We start from the raw sequence: 21,977 nt of genomic DNA on the forward strand, positions 1-21,977 counted from the left end.
ATATTAAGTTAATAGCCTCGGACAAGCTATAATGCATAATAAAAAGCAGATAAAAAGTATTTGACGTCAGTCTTTGACGCTCTACTGAAATATTAATTTTGTGTTTTCAAATGAAGTGTTTAAATAATCGTCAGAAAGTAAGAATGCTGTGTCTGTCTGACCTCACTGTGCTGCTATCAGCTGCACCCCTTGTTTTTTTTGTGTGTTTCTTTTTTTTTTTTTTACTCCCGCGGAGCGCATATGTTGCAGAACCCCAAGAATCCACAGCCCTATTTGCTCATTCAAGACGACCATAGCAAAAGGGTAGACAAGATATCGACAGGGCAACAAACAGAGGAAAGAAGAACCTAGTACCTTTAACCAAAATATTTCAAATGCGTTTTACATAGGAATTGGTTTTATGCTTGCTGCCCTGATTAGGATTTTTTGTCGGTTTGGCGAACATTTATTCCTCTAAAACGAGTAGACTCAGGAACGCAGGAAACAATTCCAAAATAACGAATAATGACTTTAGTGACAGTAATATGCTTATATATTTGGATTTGTTCAGCAAATCTCCTTGGAGTAAGTGGGATTGTCTACCATTTTCCCAGTTTGAGGATACAACGAGACAACTCCGAGATTAGCACTGGACCACAGGCTGGGACGAAAGCACATCACAGGTATGTTCTCTTGCCTCTCCGAAGGTGGCACGATTGGCAAACTAATAAATCGCAGTAAAACTGGACCACCGTTTCTTTCTCCTAATCTTCTCTTTACTTGTGGATGCAAACCATCACTTCCAAGAGGCAGTAATGGTCGAATTCGCCGAAATAATTTGTCATAAATTTGAACTTTAAATCTGCACTCAAATTTGGTTTCCTTCATTAACCTTCTTGATAGGTTTGTCTGACCTTTAAGGTGAGCTAGTTGCTGCACATTATGTATTCTTGATATTTGTTAATCATACTGATACTGATACTGATACTGTTTCATACTTTTCCTTCTACTCATAATTATGTACTAAATCACTCCTGTTAGGAACTGGTGCCAGTACACAGTGTCCAAGACTGTGTCATGCCAGGTACAGAATGGCACAGAGACACTTGTGCAGCGGGTGTTTCAGAGCTGCCGATGGCCAGGTCCCTGCTCCAATCTCATCAGGTAGAGGGTCTCATATACTAATGCTATCACCTTTGCTCTGTTGTAGAAACACTGTAAGAAATGTAAGTAAGAAAGTTTGTGTTTTGGGTGTGACGGTATGCACATTGTACGGGTATGCGGTGACTGTCCATGGGGACTTTAAAGCAGGAGTAAGGCGTTTTGGTCGAGCAATCCAGCAATCTAACTACCAAAAAAGAATGCCAAATCCTCACAGACACCAACAACACAGTTGGCACTGTGGCATGCTTCAAAAAGTGTCAAATTGTTGCATACTGTCTCTTCAATCACAATAAATGGTCTGTGAAGTTTAAGTAATAATTTGTCCCAGTGTTGCTGGTCTGTGTGTTACCTCCATGTAGTTCCTTGTCAGCTTTTCTGACCTTTCATCCATGGCAACTGATGTGTTGCCCAGCTACAGGACTCTGGTCAGGCCGACCTACCGGTTGTCACAGCGACGTGTGACTGCACTGGAGTGGCGCTGCTGCCCAGGCTTCCTCGGAGAGGACTGCAGAGAGGGTGAGTACTCTAACTCTGCATGCACACATTAAGGTATATATCGAAAGGTAAGTACCGTACTTTGGCTGGACATCCCATGCTGCGGAGATCAGACTGAGATTAGGCTGATATATTACCACAATATGTGTGCTGTTCTGGCAGACATGCCAATGATATATGCTAATATGTCTCAGCCTTTGCCATAGTGTATGCACACACTTCTGTAATGAACCACGGAGAGTGTGTTTTGTGATCACATAAACATTACTCACACCTACATTACAGTACATGCACACACACACACACACATGGGAAGTACTGTACACTACTACATATTTAAAAAAAAACATGTAATACTCCACACTGGTAGGCATCACAGTTGACATAACGTGATGTACACTGTGAATCAACACACAATGACAGCGAAATGACCGTAAAATGGCAACGTGACTCGCACTAAGACACCCATGCCTGGGAAACAGTCTCAATTGTCTCCGCCATCCATCCACCCCGACCACAGCTGGCATAGATGATTTAGGGGGCTGTGTTAGGGGGGAAGGGGGTTCCCAAGCATGACTTTATGACAAGCATGAAAGAGGACATGATTGTTTGGTCTGCTCGAGTCAGTGGTCTCCGTTCCCAGCAGACTGGCAGGAATGCGTTGGCTTTTCTCACTCACGGCTCTCAAAGGCAGTCTGCTCTGCTGCATGGTGCTAATCAAAGCCAGCGGGGGGACCGTCTGCGTGTCCGCAGGGCCTGTGATCTGGAGCTGGGGACGAGGGTGGGGGGGTGTGGGGGGTTAGATTAGGGGGTGGGACGGAACTTGCTGGTGTGACAACAGCGGCAATGGCTACGGCAGCAGAAGAATTCCACACCCAGAGGAACCCGCAGAGCAGAGGGGTAGGAATGACTTCATTTAGGGGACTTGAAAATCTGTTGTGACCCCCCCCCCCCTAATTTGAGGCCATGGGAGCAAAACCATGACTCTGTGCCACTTTAGCATCCAAACAACGTGAGACAGTAATGAATATGCAAATAAAGAATCCCGAGAGCGTCTGGGGTTTCAGTCAGCCTTCAGTCAACTGAAACGCGGTGAGTAGTTCAGTCAGAGGCGCAGGCGGGGCAGCTCAGGGTTTAGAGAGGGCATGTTCCATGTTTGTCTGGAAGTGGTTGGGGAAAATAGAAACAAGCAGCGAGGAGCTGCGGGATGCCACAGGGCAGGAAGAGCCGCTCTAAGACAATAACAGCCCTCATATCGGCGCAGGCTGTGGGAAACATGCTTTCCCCAGCCCTTACAGTGCTGCCCTACTATGAAAAAATAGGGGGATTTTGTGTGTTGTTTACGGAAAATAACAAAGTGATAAAAAGCAAAGATTTTTTTTTTTGAAGGATTAAATGAGATGATGTATGATGTGATTATTCCAAGGATAAGTCAGAAGAGTCTCTGTGTGTGTGTGTGTGTGTGTGTGTGTGTGTGTGTGTGTGTGTGTGTGTGTGTGTGTGTGTGTGTGTGTGTGTGTGTGTGTGTGTGTGTGTGTGTGTGTGTGTGTGTGTGTGTGTGTGTGTGTGTGTGTGTGTTTGTGTGCTTTGAAGGACACTTTGAATGCTTTATTCTGGTACTTCCAGTAGTCACTGATGTCTGGACATGTTGAAGACCCCATGTCAGACAGAGTTGAAGGTTGATCTGGGTGGATACCCTGTCTCATGCCCCCCCACCACCACACCATTTGAAATGTCTTCCAGATGGTGCTGGGTGTATGTGTGTCGGGGGGGGGGGGGGGGGACACATTTCCTCCTTTCCCTCTGTTCTCTACTGCCGTCCCTGGTCGTTTCTTCTCCTTTCCCCTGTCTACTTACCCAGAGACTTAGGTAGAGTGTCCATGCTGCTTGTGTGTGTGTGTGTGTGTGTGTGTGTGTGTGTGTGTGTGTGTGTGTGTGTGTGTGTGTGTGTGTGTGTGTGTGTGTGTGTGTGTGTGTTAGTGTGTGTGTGTGTGTAAGAGAGAGAGAGGGATAGACAGAGAGAATATGTGTGTATGTGTATTTATGAACGAGCACAGGAGCTTGCATCTTTGAGTGCAGCTCCCATGTCATCTGTGGATGTGAAAGAAGGGTTGAGTCCACAGTTTCCATGCCACTGTCCTGGACTCATGAAAATATCCCAATAGTGAGGACAACATGAAGACACCAGGTCCTGACAGTTTATTTACAGTCGTTTGCCTGCCCAGTGATGTCGCCACAGACCTATGACTACAATTACAAAAACAGAACTGTCACTGAGCTCCACTGTCCCCTCACTCATGTTACTCCCATCTTGAAAGCATTGAGCGATATGTGTAATGGAAACCATTCAACATGCTTGGGAGTCATCAGACGCATGCTGTAACAGGGAAGGAATTAGAGTTCTCTGGGACGGTTTCAGGCAGTCTGTCCCAGAAACGAATGTGAGTAAATGATTTAAGTATTTTTTAAGTGGAAAGGAGCTTCCATTAAATGCTTATTCATAGAGGTTTTCATCAACGATGAATCACAGAGGATGGGTGTAGGTGTTTGGTAGTTACACCCTTGAGTTGTGTAGATGCCCTGTAGATGGAGATTTCCTGGAGGCTAAACTTTAACAGATGCAGAGGACACCAGAGAGACCCATACCCCCCACCCCCACCTCCACCCCCACCCCCACCCCACCTCCACCCCCACCTCCACCTGCCCCTCCCCTGGCACCCAGGCCCATCCGAGCTGTCCTGGCTTCAGAGCTGATCCCTTGTGAGATGTCAGAGATTTAGTTTGGGTCAGGTCCAGAGGTCCTCATGCTCTCTACTGGCATGGTAAATAAATCAAGCCGTGCAACAGTCTGCCTTTTTCGCTCTCTATCTCTCATCTTTCTCTTCCCTCCTCTCCTCTCCTCCCTCCTATCATCTCTTGCTCTTTTTTTCCAATCGACTTTTTTTTTACTCCACTTTTCTTCTCCCTGTCTGTTGTTCCTTTTGCCTCTCTCCCTCTCTCTCTCTCTCTGCTTCTGTTGCGGTGTCTCTCCCTCTCTCTCTCTGCTTCTGTCGCGGTGTCTCTCGCTCGCAGCTACAAGAGGGCCAGAGGGTCTGCTGAGTCCCATGCCTCTCTCTGTTTGTTTTATTTATAGAAGCATTTTTGAGGAGATGAGCGTGAGAGGATGTCCCATGGTGAGGATGTTCCTGAGTGTCTCTCTTTCTCTCTCTCTCTCTCTCTCTTTCTCATTCTCTGTCTCTCTCATTCTCTCTGTCTCTCTATTTCTCCTTTTGTTGCTTTTTTTTCTCCTTCAATTTTCTCTTCAGTTCAACGTGCTTTACGGTCATGACAACGATGTTGTCTGCAGTGCTTATTTTGATTAATGTTGAGATCACACAGGAAATAAAGTAACGGAATACAAGGGAACAAGGAAGGAAAAAAGGATAAACAATAACATAAAGCAACTGTGTGTGTGTGTGTGTGTGTGTGTGTGTGTGTGTGTGTGTGTCTCTCTCTCTCTCTCTCTTTCCTTCTGGCATCCCCACCGTCCCTTTCCTTTCCCCTTCTTTACTTCCTTCCTCTCTCCCTCAATCCCTCTCTTTTTGTCTTTTCTCTCCACCTCCCTCTCCTAACCCCCTCATCGTCTTTTTTCAGCATCATGTATCTACCCACAGTGTTCTCCATGCGATCAGTTCGAAATGTTGTCTTCTCCAGCTCAACATGTGTGTGCTCCAGTACCACAGTAGATGCACTGAATGTGACCTTACCAACTCCAGCATGTATCCATTTTCCAACAAAGGCATGTCTGACAGTCTGATCATTATTTAATCACAATCCTACTTAAGTACATTTAATTAGCAGAAAAACAACATGCCCTAATTTAGCTGGAAGCTCTTTTTGTGTGTATTCCCTGATGCTATTTTAATGGCAGTGATTAGCAGCTGCTTGGGAAGTGTTTACAGGGACAGGATGAGAGGCTTATGTTTGAGAGGACTCTGGAGCGGACAACATAGCTTCAGAGCACTGTTGTGTTCCATGTCTGTGTTCACCTTTGTGTGAAAGCTATTTAAAAAAAATGTATTGTTCAAATGAACACACATCAGTACCTAAGCTTCTTTTGGGAGGCTAAGCTGCCAGTATATTGGTTAGCACCAGGAAACCCTGCATCGGGATTACACATGGATAATTATACAAGGATTACCCAGCCATTCAGATGACGATTTTTAATTGTCATGCCCATTGAGCCCATTGTACCCATTGGTTGTGCATAATAGGAATAACTCCCGCTTCATTTTCATTAGTTTTATATGTCTTTGAAGAACAAAGCTCCCTCCCATTCCTGCCACATGGAGTCTGTAGGTTTGATTAATGTTTGAGGGCAGCGCTCTAAGAGGAAGATTATCTCAGGTCATGCTGTACTCACCTATCTCTGTGTCTGGCCCTCGTCTCCATACGCTGTATATACAGCCCTGTAAATTAAGATATACATTTCATTGTGTGAATTACGCCACCGCGCGTTGTCTGGGTTTTTGGATTTATGGGTGTGAAACTGTGCTAAGTTCATCACTACTGATGGAAAAATGTTTCTCCTCGGGATTCTGGCAAGCTTGCTCTTTCTCTCAGGCTTGCTCTTTTCTGGCAAGCTTACTCTTACTTTTCTTTCTGGCTCTTGACATACGACCATGCATCAAACATTTGTCTGTCCAGGGTTTGCCATTAGTCTACCATTTGTCGGTTGTCTTTATGGTGTTTACAGTCTGATAGATAGATTTAGCATAAACTTGGCATGTTTGTAACCTCACTGGAGCAGACCATAAAACCAGACAGATGAAGAGGTAATCATTGTGTATATAGTTCATACATACATACATACATACATACATACATACATACATACATACAGGCAGGCAAATAGACATGTAGGCAGTTAGTAAACGAAAGAAAGAAAGACAGACTGAAAAAAAGAAATAGCGAAAAAGAAAGAAACAAGCAAAACAATAAGGCTGTGTGGTGTACACGTAAAGACATGTATGTTTTGTGACTGCATGAGCACAGTACTTGGACACACTGCCCACAGCTGTTAGCCTCACTAGCCCAGCTGTTCCATTCACTAGCGTCTTCATAAAACCGCTACCTCATCAATGAAGAGCGTTATAAAGGGGCAGGGGGCAGCATGCCTGGTACAGTAGATATTTATGATGGAGGCAGGTGCTGGATGGCTGGCGTGCTTGCCAGGGGCCGTGCGCCAACTTCGACCACAGCTCACCTGTTCTCCCAGCATTCCTTTATGCTGAGGGAGCGCTCAGACAGCGGCCTTCCCATCCGTTCCTCCCTCCCTCCATCCCTCCCACAGAGAAAACAATCTGGTGGTGCGAGGGCGTTGAGCGTGGGAGAGAGAGAGAGAGGGAGAGAGGGAGAGGGAGAGAGGGAGAGGGAGAGAGGGAGAGAGGGAGAGGGAGCCAGGCCCTCAGATTAATGAGCTGAAGTGTGCTCTCATCCAGCCACTCCTAATGTAGGGCATTCATCTCTCTTTGGACTGTTAAGCATTTTTTTTTTCTTCTTTGGGGGTGATTTACATGAAAGCTTCACAGTGCTAGTTTCTTAAAGGTGAAGAGTTTGAAAGTGGGGCACGTATGTGCACACACACATAGACAACCATACAGATCAACTGACATTACCCTTTAGGTCTAGCCTCGGTCGACTCTGATTGAGAAAGACACGTTCAAACTTTCCACACCTTGTTCTTAAAAATGTAAGGTGACTGTTTTAAAGTGGGGCACACGTACACTCTCTTTCACACACTCACACATACACACACCCCCACACATGCAGACACACACATGCAGACACACACTTAGTGACTAACACTCATTGCCCTTCAAGTAAAGCCTTTAAAGTGATGTTTAGTGGAGGAACATCTCACTCTTGTGTCCCCGTTTATCTTTTTCTCTCTCTCTCTCTCTCTCTCTCTCTCTCTCGCTCTCTTTCTCTGTCTCTCAGATTCTCTCCGTCTCTCTATTTCTCCTTTCATTGCTTTTCTTTCTTCTTCAATTTTCTCTTCACTTCAATGTGCTTTACGGTCATGACAACAATATCCCCTCTCTCTCTCTCTCTCTCTCTCTCTCTCTCTCTGTGGTCACCAGCTGTAGGACAGCAGGGTGCGGCTGTAGCGGTGCTGGTGGTTAGTCTGACTGAGACACCCTATCTCTACGTTGGCAGATAAGGCAGACAGCTCCGCGCGCTGAATTTAGCCTCTAATTAGGCATGCCATCTGATTTACAGGGCTATGGGGGAAGCTGCTGGGTGTGCGAGTGCCATTCCCGCAGGGCTTAGAAAAACTGGAGTGTCATGGACCCATGCCCAGGAAGGTGTGTGGCATATGACAGTCAAAGCCTGAGGTTTGTGTGTGGCCTCAAAGCCTGAAGGCACTCATGGTGAAGCAGGGTCCTCATAGGCTCATCAACTTAGTGGGCAACATTGGGCAGCTTCAGCATCCAACAATTCGGCATTTGACAATATTGGCAATGACAAATTAATCTGATGTGTATAAAAAAGATTCAGACCAGGTCTGTAAAAAAAATGGTCTTGCCCGTCAGGAGATCATCCATGGTAAAAGAAAAAACTTTGTAGGCAGCCTTGCCATGAAAGGAGGACTGAATTATACAGATAGCCATGTGTATTATTAATGGATTTTTGGACATGACAAATAATGAAGTAGGCTAATTGATGATGTGGATTCAGACAATGTCAGTGTTACCCACACACTGTGCACCATCAGTACCGGTCTCCTGATGCTCCCTGTAGGTCAGACATGTTTAATGGTCATGTCAGACTACTCATGACTCAAGGATCGGAGTCATACCCATGCTTTAATGTAAACCAGATTGCACCGTGACGGGTACAGGCGGGCCTCAACTGTGGAGCCTGTATGCGATCAAAGCCATTATCAGTCGACGCTGACCATAACCGTAAGGTGGAAATTGATATGTAGGACTGGCATCTGGGCTTGACACTGAAGGAGGCGGGGGTCTGGTGTGTTCTGGTTTTTGTGTGTCTGTGCAGGATGGCGCTGTCTGTCCTACAGGCTGCTGTAGCTGTAATGGCTACACTGGAAGGAATTTCAGCCCATACTGAACCAAGAATAGCTGAGCATTCAAATGGACCACTGTACAGGGACTGTCACCTTTCACCTGGGCTCACTGTAGGCTATTCTTTTCCCTTTTCAAATTCCCTCTCTTTCTTTGTGTGTGTGTGTGTGTGTGTGTGTGTGTGTGTGTGTGTGTGTGTGTGTGTGTGTGTGTGTGTGTGTGTGTGTGTGTTTGTTAGTGTGTTTAACTGAATGTATGAGTGTGTGTGGTGAATGCAGACCTTATAGACAGGTTGCCCAGATTGTTCATCCTTCTCTTTGGAGTGAAAAGGGTTCTTGCCTGGTCTGTTATGTGACTGTGTATGTGTTTGTTTATCTATGTCTCTGTCTATCAAAAAGAAAATGCATGGTGCACAGTAAAAAAAGAAAGAAAAAAAGATGGAACTACTCCAGACAGCCTCCGTACCTCCTGTGAGCATGTGGTCCCTGGCAGATCTAGGAAATGGGTCTGCCTTAAACACAAGCATCTAGAAAAAGCCATAGCTGCGTCCCACCGCAGGTCTGCCTTTCCCATTCTGCAGACAGCTGAGGGCTCGTGCTCTGCTGCCCACCCAAGGGAGCGTCTGTAAGTTTCCAGCCTCCCTGAGCAGTGAAGAGATCTGAGGGCTTGCTGTTTGCCCGGCAGCCCAGCAGGACGTGGTGCTCTTGGAAACACACACACGTGCGCACGCACACAGAATGAAGCATCTGTCCCAGGAGACAGACAGACTGACACATGTACATGAACTCAAACAAATGCATGTGTTAAAACACACACATACACAGGTTGTGCATATGCTCTTCGGTGCTGGGGGGACTCTTACATTCGTGCATATTTGGACATGAATGTTTACCCTTGTGCATAGGCGGAAGCACACACACATTTCATTTTGAAAAGGTGTTCATGTGCATACATACTCACTTGCAAACACAGACACACAAACACACAAACACACACATACACACGCACACACGCACACACACACACACGCACACACACACACACACACACACACACACACACACACACACACACACACTCTCACACACACACACACACACACACACACACACACACACACACACACACACACACACACACACACACACACACACACACACACACTCTCTGAGTCTCTGAATGATAGAGAGCAGCACTCCAGTCCCTGGAATTTGGATGTTGCCTGATTGACGAGCCACTCACGCTGAGCCTCTTAAATATCCTACACATGCTCTAATGTTGGCATGCAGGCCTCTGGTGAACCATAATCAGCCTATGTTTAGGTAGAGATCCACCTCCCTCTCTCCTTCCCACCCAGCAAGCACTTCTAAACTTTCTAAGCATCATGGTTGTGGTTGGAATGTGGAGGAGAGTTTTTCTTTCCTTTCTCTCCGGTTCCTTCGTTGCGTAAACACATCTTTAGGAGGTTTGGCATTTGTCATGCTTTGTGTTTTTATTTCTTTCTGTGCAGACCGACTCATATGTTGCCCTTCTCATCTGTCACTCCCCCACCCCCCGGATGATCCACAGTAAAATGTTGTTTTGATTTTTTTCCGGTTCGGCACAAACACCATGAGGAGGGTCTGTCTGAGCATGCACTAACCAATATTTGAACACCACACTTATCCCCTGCTGACAGGGAATATTCTGTTGTTCATTAACTGAACTTAATGACTCAAGTTAATGAATGCAGAAAAGCGAATCATCAATCTTGGAGGCCTGACTCGTCATTCATACTCATCTCTTCTTTCTTGTTTGCTCGGGTGAACTTTATTTATCATCATTCCTCGTTCTCTCTCTCTCTCTCTCTCTCTCTCTCTCTCTCTCTCTCTGAGTCACCCTTCTTTTCCCCCTGCTCTGTTCCGGTTTTTTGCGTTCCTAAACTCCACACCCCAGCCATGTTTTTGTTGTCCCCGTCTGCGGCAAAGAGACGCGGCGTGGCGAGAAGCTGTCGCTTGCCCCCCGTCCGCAGGCTGTGGCCCAAGCCTCAACAACCCGGGGCCCGCGTCTCCAGGGCCCTCCACCCCGTGCTCTGACCCAGCTCCTCCTGTGGTGGTGGGGCGGAGGAGCGGCTGCTCCCCGGGCCTGTGTTTATCATACCTCTGCCTCCCACATCCTGCCCCCGGGGCCACGGGAGACAGCCGGGCTCTTCCTGCTCGCACCATACCCTCAAGGTCGTCAGCCCAGGCCCTAGAAGGCCATTTTTGCTAAAAGTGCTCCATGGACACTTGGCTCAGAATATGTATGTCTGTTTTTCTTTCTATCCACGCTTTCCTTTTTTTGGTTGATGGGATTCTAATTCTAGTTCACATTTCACATTGTCATAGTCCCCAACCCCACCCAGTGCGCTCAGTTAAAACGAATCAATTTCACTGCAAGGTGATAAACATATGTTCGTGGTGTTCATGTCAAGTCATCCATGGAAGGTCTGGCAATGTAATGACCATGCTGTCAATGTATATGAGTAGTGTCAGCTGTCTTAAAGTTATATTGCTCTTTAAAAATCTTTCAGGCTTGGAGACACTGCCAAAACACGTAAAGTGAAACACACACACACACACACCAAGTGTCAGTGAGAGAGAGGGAGCTTGGAGTATGAGAGCATGACTTTGACAAAAGTTTGGGGTTGTGGTAATGATGGTAAGATGATTTGTCTAAATGAGATGGTTGCCAACAGGAGAGCGGTACATTGTCACCAAAACATTGAGTCAAAAGAAGATTAAGAGAAGACCTTCATAAAGGGACATGTTATTTATTGCTTAGGGATGAGAGACAGACTATAGAGTGGCTCAGCCGTTTCCCAGCCTGAGTTTGACACATCACACAATTCCATGGAGTACACATGTTGGTGGGTGGCATCCACTGCTTTGTGCTATCCTCACGCTCAAGTCATTGTGTGCCATTGTTCACAGGACTGAAGTCAGGTCTTGCGACGGCTTCACCTTCAATCTCCACAGCTACGGAATGTAATTACTGCTGAGTGGGATATGAAGAGAGTGCTGCTTTCGTGGTGCCCCCCGAGCACTCAAACCCTAAAACCCCCTCAAGTCACAGAAGATTCGCCCAGGCTTGAGAGGTCTGTCCCGCTAAACTGTTTGTCTGTGTCCTTTGTCTTGCAGAGTGTCTGAACTGCACAGGCTATGCTGCCGTCAATGACAGATTGAGGCTGATAGAGAATAAGGTAAGAGAGGCCCAATCTGCTTTCAGTTGATCTCGACTCGAGCAACTGTGAGGGAGGCCTGTTGTGTTTATGACTAAGTCCAGAACTCTGAGTTTGGGTGTAACGTTTTCTGTTTGATTGATGTGTTATTCAGCAAGGATCTGTTTTGTGTGATTCTGTGGGAAGATTATTCTCTGTATGAGTATGATCTGACTAACTGGTTTTGTCGTATTGGATTAATATGCATTGTGGGGACTGGCTGTGAAAGTATGACTGATGAGGACTTGTGTGTGACCATGCTGTTGTGCGAGTGTAAGTGTGCTTTTTAGGGGACTCTCGTCTCTAACTGTGCTTTGTCCATAACATATTGCCTTGCATCAATCTGTGTTGGGGGGGGGGGGGACATTTGTGTTCCTGCAGATCGCACAGTTTGAGGAGGTCGGATCCTCCCCTGTGCCTCCCATCCGCCGCTCACCTGAGGTCTCCTCTGGGAATGAGGTGGGCTCCCTCAACCCTACCCTCCCCCCACTCTACACAGGCCTGCCAGGTGAGCCTATGGGCTTTCAGCGCATTATGATGATGGTATTGGTCATGGCTATGATGAGTACGGTGATAATATCAAGAGCAACCAGCAATGATGATGTTGCCGATGACATCCAAAGTTTCAAAGCCACTGTGATAACCACTACTGTCTCTGTATGAAATGAAACCTCTGGTTCCCTGTGCTGTACTACCAGGTCCCAGAGGGGGTCCTGGCCCGGCGGGCCCCCCAGGTGTTGCAGGACCCACAGGAGAGATGGGGCTTGCAGGGCACCCAGGCCCTATGGGAACTCCAGGTAGGAATGCACACAACCTTCGCTCAAGTCCTGTTTCAAATCACCTTGTGAGTTCATTACTTCCTGTGCATTTTTGGTGTACAGTTCCAAGCGAAATAGGTTGATTTTCCAGACCCCAGCTGAATTGATGATATGTCTTTACTGCAATGTAAGGCAAGTGTTTGCCAGATGACTTACTATAAACAAATTATCTGTGAATAGAATGGTATTCCTGTCCTACCTTTAAAAATGTACCACAATCTCACCTGTCTTTATTCCCCAGGGGCTCAGGGTCCACGTGGGTACCCAGGTGAGAGAGGCCTTCCTGGGCCAGCGGGGCCTCCAGGTCCTGCCTCCTCGTCCACTCCACAGCTACGAGGCGATGTGTTCACACTCAGCACCAGAGAGCAATGTGAGTGAACACCCAAGGTGTGTCTGTGTTGTTTGTGTGTGTGTGTGTGTGTGTGTGTGTGTGTGTGTGTGTGTGTGTGTGTGTGTGTGTGTGTGTGTGTGTGTGTGTGTGTGTGTGTGTGTGTGTGTGTGTGTGTGTGTGTGTGTGTGTGTGTGTGTGTGTGTGTGTGTGTGTGTGTGTGTGTGTGTGTGTGTGTGTGTGTGTGCGTGCGTGTGTGTGTGCGTGCGTGTGTACGTGTGTTTGTGTGTCTGTGTTTGCAAGTGAGTATGTATGCACATGAACACCTTTTCAAAATGAAATGTGTGTGTGCTTCCGCCTATGCACAAGGGTAAACATTCATGTCCAAATATGCACGAATGTAAGAGTCCCCCCAGCACCGAAGAGCATATGCACAACCTGTGAATGTGTGTGTTTTAACACATGCATTTGTTTGAGTTCATGTGTGTCTGTATCTGATTTTATATATGTTCGGTACATAAATGCATTATAACTAGGGCTGTCAGCGTTAACGCGTTAATCTATGCGATTAATGCAGCCGCGATTAACGCAATAAAATATTTTAACGCAATTAACGCAACTTAAAAAAAAAAAAAATGTAATGCCTTTATTTGGATAGGACATGAAGTTATGACAGGAAGCGAGGTGGAGAAGAGGTGGGGAGAGGATTGGGAAATTACATCAGGCCAGACTTGAACCTGTGTCCCCTCGGGCAATGTAGCCCGTAAGTAGGGGGCTTGGCCTACAATTTTATGGCAGCGATGAGGGACAGGTGGGGCTTGAATACCTTCAAAGTTTGAGAACCACTGCGTAGTTGAAGATGGAGAGAGCTGAGTGATTGTTGGGCGGAAAGTCTCTGTTTAAGAGCCAAAATGACGGAACAATCGACAAAACTAAAGTTGTATGTAGCATTTGTCAAGCTGAATTTAGCTATCACAGAAGCAGCTCGTCTTGAAGTTATCACCTTAATGCAAAGCACCTGACAGAAAGCAGTCCCAGGTTAGATGATCGCCAACCCACACTCCATGACTTCTCTAGGAAAATAACTAGACGAGTCCGTGAAAAGGTTGCCATTTGGGTTGCCGGTGACTGTCGGCCCATCAACATAGTTGAGGACAGTGGGCTGATTGAGGTGATTCGAATTGCTTCAGGGGAAATTCTTACGATTCACCATCGAGGGGCACCATTGTGTTTAAAAAAAATACAATTAAACAACAGTTTCTAAAATACACACTGTCTGAAGTGATTACTTGTTTATTTATAAGATTTAGTCTTAAGAAGAAAAACAAACTTTTAATCGTGATTAATCGCGATTAATTAATTTAAAAATGTGGTTGTTAATCGATTGATTAATTAATCGATTGACAGCCCTAATTATAACCCATGTATATAGCTCATGTTCCAGTTTTGTGATCATTTTCCTGTTTACTTCCAGACTCAGGGCAAAAAGGGCAAATAACATTGCCAGATCTCTTCTGTTAACACAAGCCTTCCTTTATGTATATCCTAAGAGGCCCCGTCATGTGGATATATACAGAGTTGTTGGTGGCAAACCCCCTGCACCATACTGTATGTATTAGCAGCTGCAAGGCTGTTATGGTGTGTTAACGCACAAGATGAGTTTTTCACTCTAATCTGAATTTGAAATCAGACACATTACCTTCCTGCTGACTAATGCTGAATGTGTAATCTTTCATGTGGTAAAACAGAGTGCAAACAAAGAGACAAAAATACCCTCAGATGTCCATATGGAAAGCTTCTTTGGGAGAAGGGCGTCCCCAGTCAACCCTTCTTGCTTAATGAACCAGCTTGTCCTCCTTCCTCGCCTTTCCCTTCCTGCAGCCCTCACCGGCAGTCTGCCGGAGTCTAATGGACTAAAAGCTGAGGATCATTAAACATTCATCAAGATAAAAAAACACACACTCACACAAACAAACACACACACACACACACACACACACACACACACACACACACACACACACACACACACACTTAGACACACACACACGCATTTCAAAGTAGGGGGATTACATATGGAAACTGGGAAACGAGTTCATTCCCTCCCTCCTCCCCATCTGTTCGCTCTCCCAGCGGTCTTGTTTGCTGTGCCTTGGCCGTGGCTCAGGGCTGGCGGGAGTGGGGTCACACACACACACACACACACACTCACACACACACACACAGACACACACACACATATATATATAGCCCTGATGTTGCTGCTGCTGCTCTTTGAATCCTGTCTCTCTCTCTTTTTGGATTTCTCACCCTCAGTCTCTCACTCTCACTCTTTCACGCTATTTCTCTCTCTCTGTTTCTCTCCATCTCTCTCTCTCTTGCTCTCCATCTCTCTCTCTTTGGCACCCTCTTTTTATCTATCTCTGTCTGTGTGTCTGTCTGTCTTTCTCTATTTCTTTCTTTCTCAAAGCAGATGATCCTTCAAGAGGGACAGCTTTGGCAATGGCCGCAGCCTCTGTGCCAAAACCCAGTCATGGTCTGAATCCGACCCCACCTGACTCAGCCCCTCCCCCCCCCCCCAAACACACACACACACACACACACACACACACAGAGAGAGACACACGCACACACACACACACACACACACACACACACACACACACACACAGACACACACACACAGACAGACACACACACACACACACACACACACACACACACACACGCACACACACACGCACACACACACACACACACACACACACACACACACACACATCCCCCACGCCTGGGTCTGGCCGGCTAATCACATATTCACACAGAGTTTAGGGGAAACAGCATGCACGTGCTTGAGAGCCCCTTTTCACTTTAAATGCCTTAACTGAGTCGCTCAGTTCCTTTTGTTGTGTCTCAGTATTGTACACGCTGAACGGGGCTGTGGTTTTCAGCAAATTAAATGAAAAAAAAATAACTTTTGGAACAAGCTGGACTGGTAGCATCTGCCTAAATAGACTGCATGAGATTATTAAACATGAATTTGTGTACACATGGTGTAATGTGAGTTTCAGTAAAACAAGGCCTGGAAGTAAGATCGATGGAATGGACTGATCCATCATTCCATTACATAGGTGTTCATCCACCTTACATCATTTTCTGTAGACTACCCATCCTTTGCCACTAGGTGGCAGCAAACCTCCAACTCTTTTGAGTCTTGGCAGCTCAACGGAGCAGCACATAATGACTTCTGTTCTGTAGGCTTCCGTGGGCTGGTTTTGTTTAAACGGCTCAGTCAGGCTGGTTTTGTTTAAAAGCTGGGCTCGGGCCCTTGGCTCTCTGCTCTACATCAGGCCCAATTTGTCAGCTGTCTGCGCGGTGGGCCAGAGCTGTTCGGCACAAGCCCCCGCCACTACCGCCGTAGCCTCGTGCCAAAAACCTGCTGAACAGCGATGACCAAAGAGCGGACCTCAAATAAAAGTTTCCCAAATCAAAAGCCTCACATCACAATTGAATGCTGACAGACAGGGTGGTCTCCGACGGAGACTCAGGTGGAGGGGGGGCTAGGAAGGGGGAACAGCTCACTTGCTCTCTGCGCTCTGATTCCTCCTAGTGGAGAAAACCTGAACTGAACTCCACAAAGACTGGACTGAACTGAACCCCACAAAGACTGGACTGAACTGAACCGCAAGAAGAGAGTAGAACTCAGTGGGGAGACTCTTACATTTACTGACATCACATTCACCTTCTTCATACACCAAACTTCACCAAACCAGATTTGTTTCTGAAGAGTTGTTTTATACAGTATTATTGCCTTCAATGACTTTCAGTGGTCTTTAAAGATGTTTGATTTGCTTGTGAATGGGCCTTGGGGATTACACAATGAAATATTTAACCTTAGGGGTTCTGGAAACCGGCTTAGCTTTTGCCAGGTGTTTCTTTTACTGCAGTATTGATGTCTGACCTTAATCAAGTGTCTTTCCAAATGTAAACAGGCCTCCCAGACCTTAAAGAGAGAATTTACAACAACCTTTTGAACATCATTACAAAAAAACACAGCTCAAATGTGTCTTTACTCTCTGAAAATCAACATCATCATTTTAACACATGACTCACTTTATTCTCATTATCGCCCCGCAGTAAATACAAACATGTTTACAGTACTAATGTGTACTGTATGTTTACATAGTAGACCCATGTCTGCAGTAGACCCATTTCTTATTTACTGTCCACATGTTTGCATGATATTAATCACTTTATTTCTTGTTTTGTTTTGTTTGAGATAGATGAGGACACCCCTCTGTCTTCCTATCAGCCCCTCAGAGTCTCACCGGGTCTCCCTGGCCCTCCCGGCTCGCCAGGTGAGAGAGGTCACAGATCACCCCTAGTGTTCGCCCGATACACAGCACAGGTCCACACTGACATGTGACTGCAACTCAGTGAATGGTTCTGTCATAAAAGTACAAAAAAGCTAAATGAGGTTGTTGCTCACTGTTGAAAAAATGGTGCTTAAACACAGATTGAATTTACTGAGATGAAAAGTAATGAACAATTTATACTTTCAAAATGTGTGAGTCACTTCAGATAGGTGCATCTACCAAACGAGGTAATGAAAATTTAAAAATAAACCGTCATCCTGTCACATCCTGCAAACTCTTTGTATATGTGAGCCCCCTTTGAGATTATAGCTGCCGCTTGTAATCAGATTCAGTTCATTTATATTTTAAAAGTTTATATTAGGGAATGTTGTCATGCCCTGACTCTCTGAGATATCAACCACTAAATGTCTACACTGCACAGTGAACATCCCTCTGAAGTGTACATGTGCTATATGCTACACAGCTACACATGAACATCCTTCTGAAGTGTACATATGCTATATGTGCTTCACAGCTACACATGAACATCCTTCTGAAGTGTACATATGCTATATGTGCTTCACAGCTACACATGAACATCCTTCTGAAGCTAACATATCTCTGTCCCATACCCACAGGTCAGCCAGGCCCAGCTGGGCCCTCTGGGTCACCAGGACGTCCAGGACTGAATGTAAGTGCATCTGCAACACCTCTCGGTTACTTTACACACTTAGACAAACAAACAAACAACAAAGATTCTTTGTAGAATTCTTTTGGCTTCCAGCTTTCAGCACTGAATAACACCTCTCAGCTCAGGAATCTTTTTACCAGCAAAGGTTTGTTTTATAGAAAAGGTTCCATATAACATACAAAGACACAAACCCCTCAGGTTTTCATTCATTCATTCCTACTTGTAAGGACCAACACATACCTTCTTACTACCACATACCTGGAAGTCAGTGTCGCTCAACCATAGCCTTTGTCTGAAGACCACTTAGCCTCAACCCCTGTGGTGTGATGGGGGGTTAAGTGGCTTGCTGAAGGGCACAGGGCAGGGGTTGACGAAGGGGGGCGGGGGAAAGTGCCTCTCTTCCTCCTAACCTCTGCCCAGATTCCAAGCAGGTCCATGAATCACGGGGGGTGACGTTCTGGACGCAGGGTCACTCCTCTAGCTGCTAGGCCACCAGTGCGCCATGCCATGGTGGACGCCCAGATCGTGACCCCTCAGATGCCAGAGTACAATGCACTAGAAAATCTCAAGCATGGTTTGACCTGAGCTTAACTTGATTTATTGTGTTGTATCACAGAGGGGATCAGTGGAGGTTTATTTCTGAACTGGACGTTATGGCCTTGAATGCCATTTGTGTTTGAATCCCTTTTTTTCAAACTTAATTTCTTCTTCTGTGTTTTCACTTCTGAGCAGTCTCCTAAGCTGAGCGCTCATATGTCATGTCCCGTTTCAGGCTGAAGCAGGGGCCTCTGGGATGCCCGGGGTGCGGGGGCCAAAGGGAGATCCTGGAGAGAAGGTGAGGTCTCACGCTTCCTTAAAGAGAAACCTGTCACCAGGACATCCCTGTAGATAGCCAAAACTGCTATGGTAGCAATACTTACAAACTTTGTCAGAGCATTTTAAACCCACATGACTCTTTGTGTGACCCTTTTTTTTTTGCTTAGGGTTTTCCTGGATTCTCTGGAAAGTCAGGTCTACCAGTGAGTTATCAATGATTTCACTCCAATTCACACAAATATTAATATACCTGATAAAAAAATGCATTGTTTTACTGATTTCTATATTGTGCGTGTGTGTGTGTGTGTGTGTGTGTGTGTGTGTGTGTGTGTGTGTGTGTGTGTGTGTGTGTGTGTGTGTGTTATATAGGGTTCTCCAGGGCCTAAGGGAGAGCCAGGAGAACCCCATCCAGAGGTCAGAAACCACTCAAATAAACACTGACTAGAACTAAGAATCGCTTCAATGTCTTTGAAACCTGTCAACTCAGCACATTTACTCCTGATATCTGTGTAAATTGGATGTTATCATTATATGTATACAATTGTGTGTATGTATGTTCTATATATCTATATATTATATATATATGTGTGTGTGTGCGCGCGCGTGTGTGTGTGTGTGTGTGTGTGTGTGTGTGTGTGTGTGTGTGTGTGTGTGTGTGTGTGTGTGTGTGTGTGTGTGTGTGTGTGTGTGTGTGTGTGTGTGTGTGTGTGTGTGTCCTTAGGCTGAGGGGATGCAGCAGCTTAGGGAGGCTCTGAAGATTCTGGCAGAGAGGGTTCTGATTCTGGAACACATGATTGGCATCCATGGTGAGGATGGGATGGGCTCTTGGTGCTAAACACAGAATAATCTGCACTGATTACCTGCGAAAGCAGGGGCAGGGGCTGCAATCAGGGATTAATAAGTAGTAGGCTTTGATTATGTGATTTCCATTTAGCCTTCCCTGCAATCTTAACTCTTTCATGACATCACAAAAGAGCCTGACATCTAAGATTTGTCCAAAGTACTAGGAGTTGTCTGTGGACTCAAATATGCTTTGCCCCCATTCTCCCTTTGTGTTTGACTCCCTCTCTCTCTTTCTCCCTCTCTCTCTCTCTCTCTCTCTCTCTCTCTCTTTCTCTCTATCCCTCCTTCTAAGATGGCCTGACAGAGCTGGGCTCTGGCCTTGACTTCCTGCCCAGCCTCAGGCCAACCGTAGAGACGCTGAAGAGTAATGGAGGTCTCGCTAGCCTGCTGTATCGTTGGTCCACAGGAGAGGAGAGACCAAACAGAGAGGAGCGCGTCAGGAGGGGAGAAGAACGCTGAACACCCCTGAGTCACAGTGGGTTTGGGAGCAACCCTGGCATTGCGCAGGGGTGGACATATGTTGGAAGGTCCCAAGGCTGAGACTAAGCGGGGGTGATCCATAAAGGACTTTCTATTCTGTGATAATTTGGTTGTTTATTTTGTAATTATTACTTTTTTTGTAAGTGTTGCAATGTTGTTTAGTAGTGATGAAATACACCATGCTGACAAACCCCTAAGATTTGTCCAAAGCACTGAGATTTGTCTGAGGAATCTAAGGTGTTTTGCCAACACTGTTTACAAAGGGGGGGATTTTTCGTGCAGAAGGAGGTACTTTAACATTCTATCATGTTTACTGATATTTAGATCGAGTCCAAAGTTTCTGGTTTCTCTACTTGATTTTATAGGGTATGCAAAAATAAACAGTTGTGTATAAAGGGTAGATTGTTATTTATTTATGCTTGAAGGCTAGCATTACCAACATGTGCACAATTGTTGACACATTCACTTACCCCAGGGAGATATAAAAAATGCTGTTGCATCGTAAAAATCTACTTCACAACATCTTTTTCTGATCTTCATGTCTGTTTGCCTTATGAGTAGCTACATTTAGCTTCCAGAAACTTCAGCGAAAGTATATTGAGTGTGCTGGGCAGGGGTTGGTACATGTGCTCTGAGTAAAGAGTAGCTTTACCTTTTATCTTTCAAACCCCTGACCTGAGGATCTCAAACAGCAGAGTCATCAGCTGGCTGTGAGTATACATGTAAGTATAAATGATGGACATTGGCAAAGAGGACCCCTCACAAATGTTTAAATATGCTTTTGTAATTGGGTGTCAGTATGACTGTACTAACATTAACCTCAGCACCCAATAAATTGTGTAGCTATAACTCCTCTCAGAGTGTGGCTTGCTAAAGCCAAACACAGGCATAAAACAAAATGGATTCAGCATGTCTTTGACTTCTTCTCTTTGTAGCCTTGGTTTTCCATTTCCATTTCCTACAATCTGTGAGTCTTGAGTTTTAAACCCAACCAAATATAATATTTCTCTTGCCCCTTGCCACAGAGGAGTCTCCCTGGTGGACATTTAAAGCAGACACTCCTGACCTCTCCGTCCCTAGAGGACCCTTTGAACCTGGCGGTACTTGTGTCCACTACATGTTGTCATCTGTTTTTTATTTGGTAAAATAATCCCAGAGTTGAGGTCACTGTGACCTTAGCGTCGGCGGTTCGCCCCCCCCTCACAGATAAGCAGACATACTGTAATTGTTTTCCTGCACCTGCTGAAAAACCAAACCGACATGCTGCAGCACACTGCTTGGCTATAAATAGCTAGGCTGAGATGAAGTGTGGCCGGAAGAATTTCTTTCTTTCTTTCCTTCCCTCTCGTCCTTTTTTTTTCCCTTTCGCTCTCTCTTCACCTGTCAGCCCCACTCTAGCACTATGTGTTATGTTGGGCTTGGAGCTCTACCAGCAGACAGACGGTTATGTTTATTATTGCAGGCGAGCTGTTAAACCTCCTCACAGCAGCACGCACAGTTGCTGTTTTTCTTTAACCGTTTGTGTTGAATCGGATCCATTGGCTGCACAGCAAAGAGTTTAACTCACACTTGAACGGATGTGTGTCACGTCACAAGCACTCTGCCATACTGTCACCAACCAACACATGGTTTCTTTAAATAATGATTTTAAAGTTTCATATCATATACTTTCAAAGTTAATTTGCTGGTCATTTTTCATCAGT

General features: G+C 45.6%; 1 protein-coding gene across 1 annotated transcript; it reads left to right on the forward strand.

The window, feature by feature from the left end:
• LOC105909163 (collagen alpha-1(XXVI) chain) lies at nucleotides 1-21,165 on the forward strand. Its single transcript, XM_031571786.2, has 14 exons — nucleotides 1-662; nucleotides 1,021-1,143; nucleotides 1,556-1,659; nucleotides 11,864-11,925; nucleotides 12,325-12,451; nucleotides 12,642-12,740; nucleotides 13,003-13,131; nucleotides 17,373-17,447; nucleotides 18,083-18,135; nucleotides 18,908-18,970; nucleotides 19,119-19,154; nucleotides 19,321-19,365; nucleotides 19,673-19,757; nucleotides 20,087-21,165. The coding sequence occupies exons 1-14, from the start codon at nucleotides 505-507 to the stop codon at nucleotides 20,251-20,253; spliced, it is 1,326 nt and encodes a 441-aa protein (XP_031427646.1). The 5' UTR covers nucleotides 1-504; the 3' UTR covers nucleotides 20,254-21,165.
• The last annotated feature ends 812 nt before the right edge of the window (nucleotides 21,166-21,977 follow it).

This window comes from Clupea harengus, chromosome 8, assembly GCF_900700415.2.
Source record: "Clupea harengus chromosome 8, Ch_v2.0.2, whole genome shotgun sequence".
In the NCBI taxonomy this organism is placed as follows: Eukaryota; Metazoa; Chordata; class Actinopteri; order Clupeiformes; family Clupeidae; genus Clupea; species Clupea harengus.

Bases quoted from the DNA above. Each gene is read 5' to 3' on its own strand.
- LOC105909163 (XM_031571786.2), top strand. From the start codon at position 505: ATGACTTTAGTGACAGTAATATGCTTATATATTTGGATTTGTTCAGCA. The intron at 663-1,020 runs GTATGTTCTCTT...CACTCCTGTTAG, and splicing joins GGGACGAAAGCACATCACAG to GAACTGGTGCCAGTACACAG. The intron at 12,741-13,002 runs GTAGGAATGCAC...TTTATTCCCCAG, and splicing joins AGGCCCTATGGGAACTCCAG to GGGCTCAGGGTCCACGTGGG.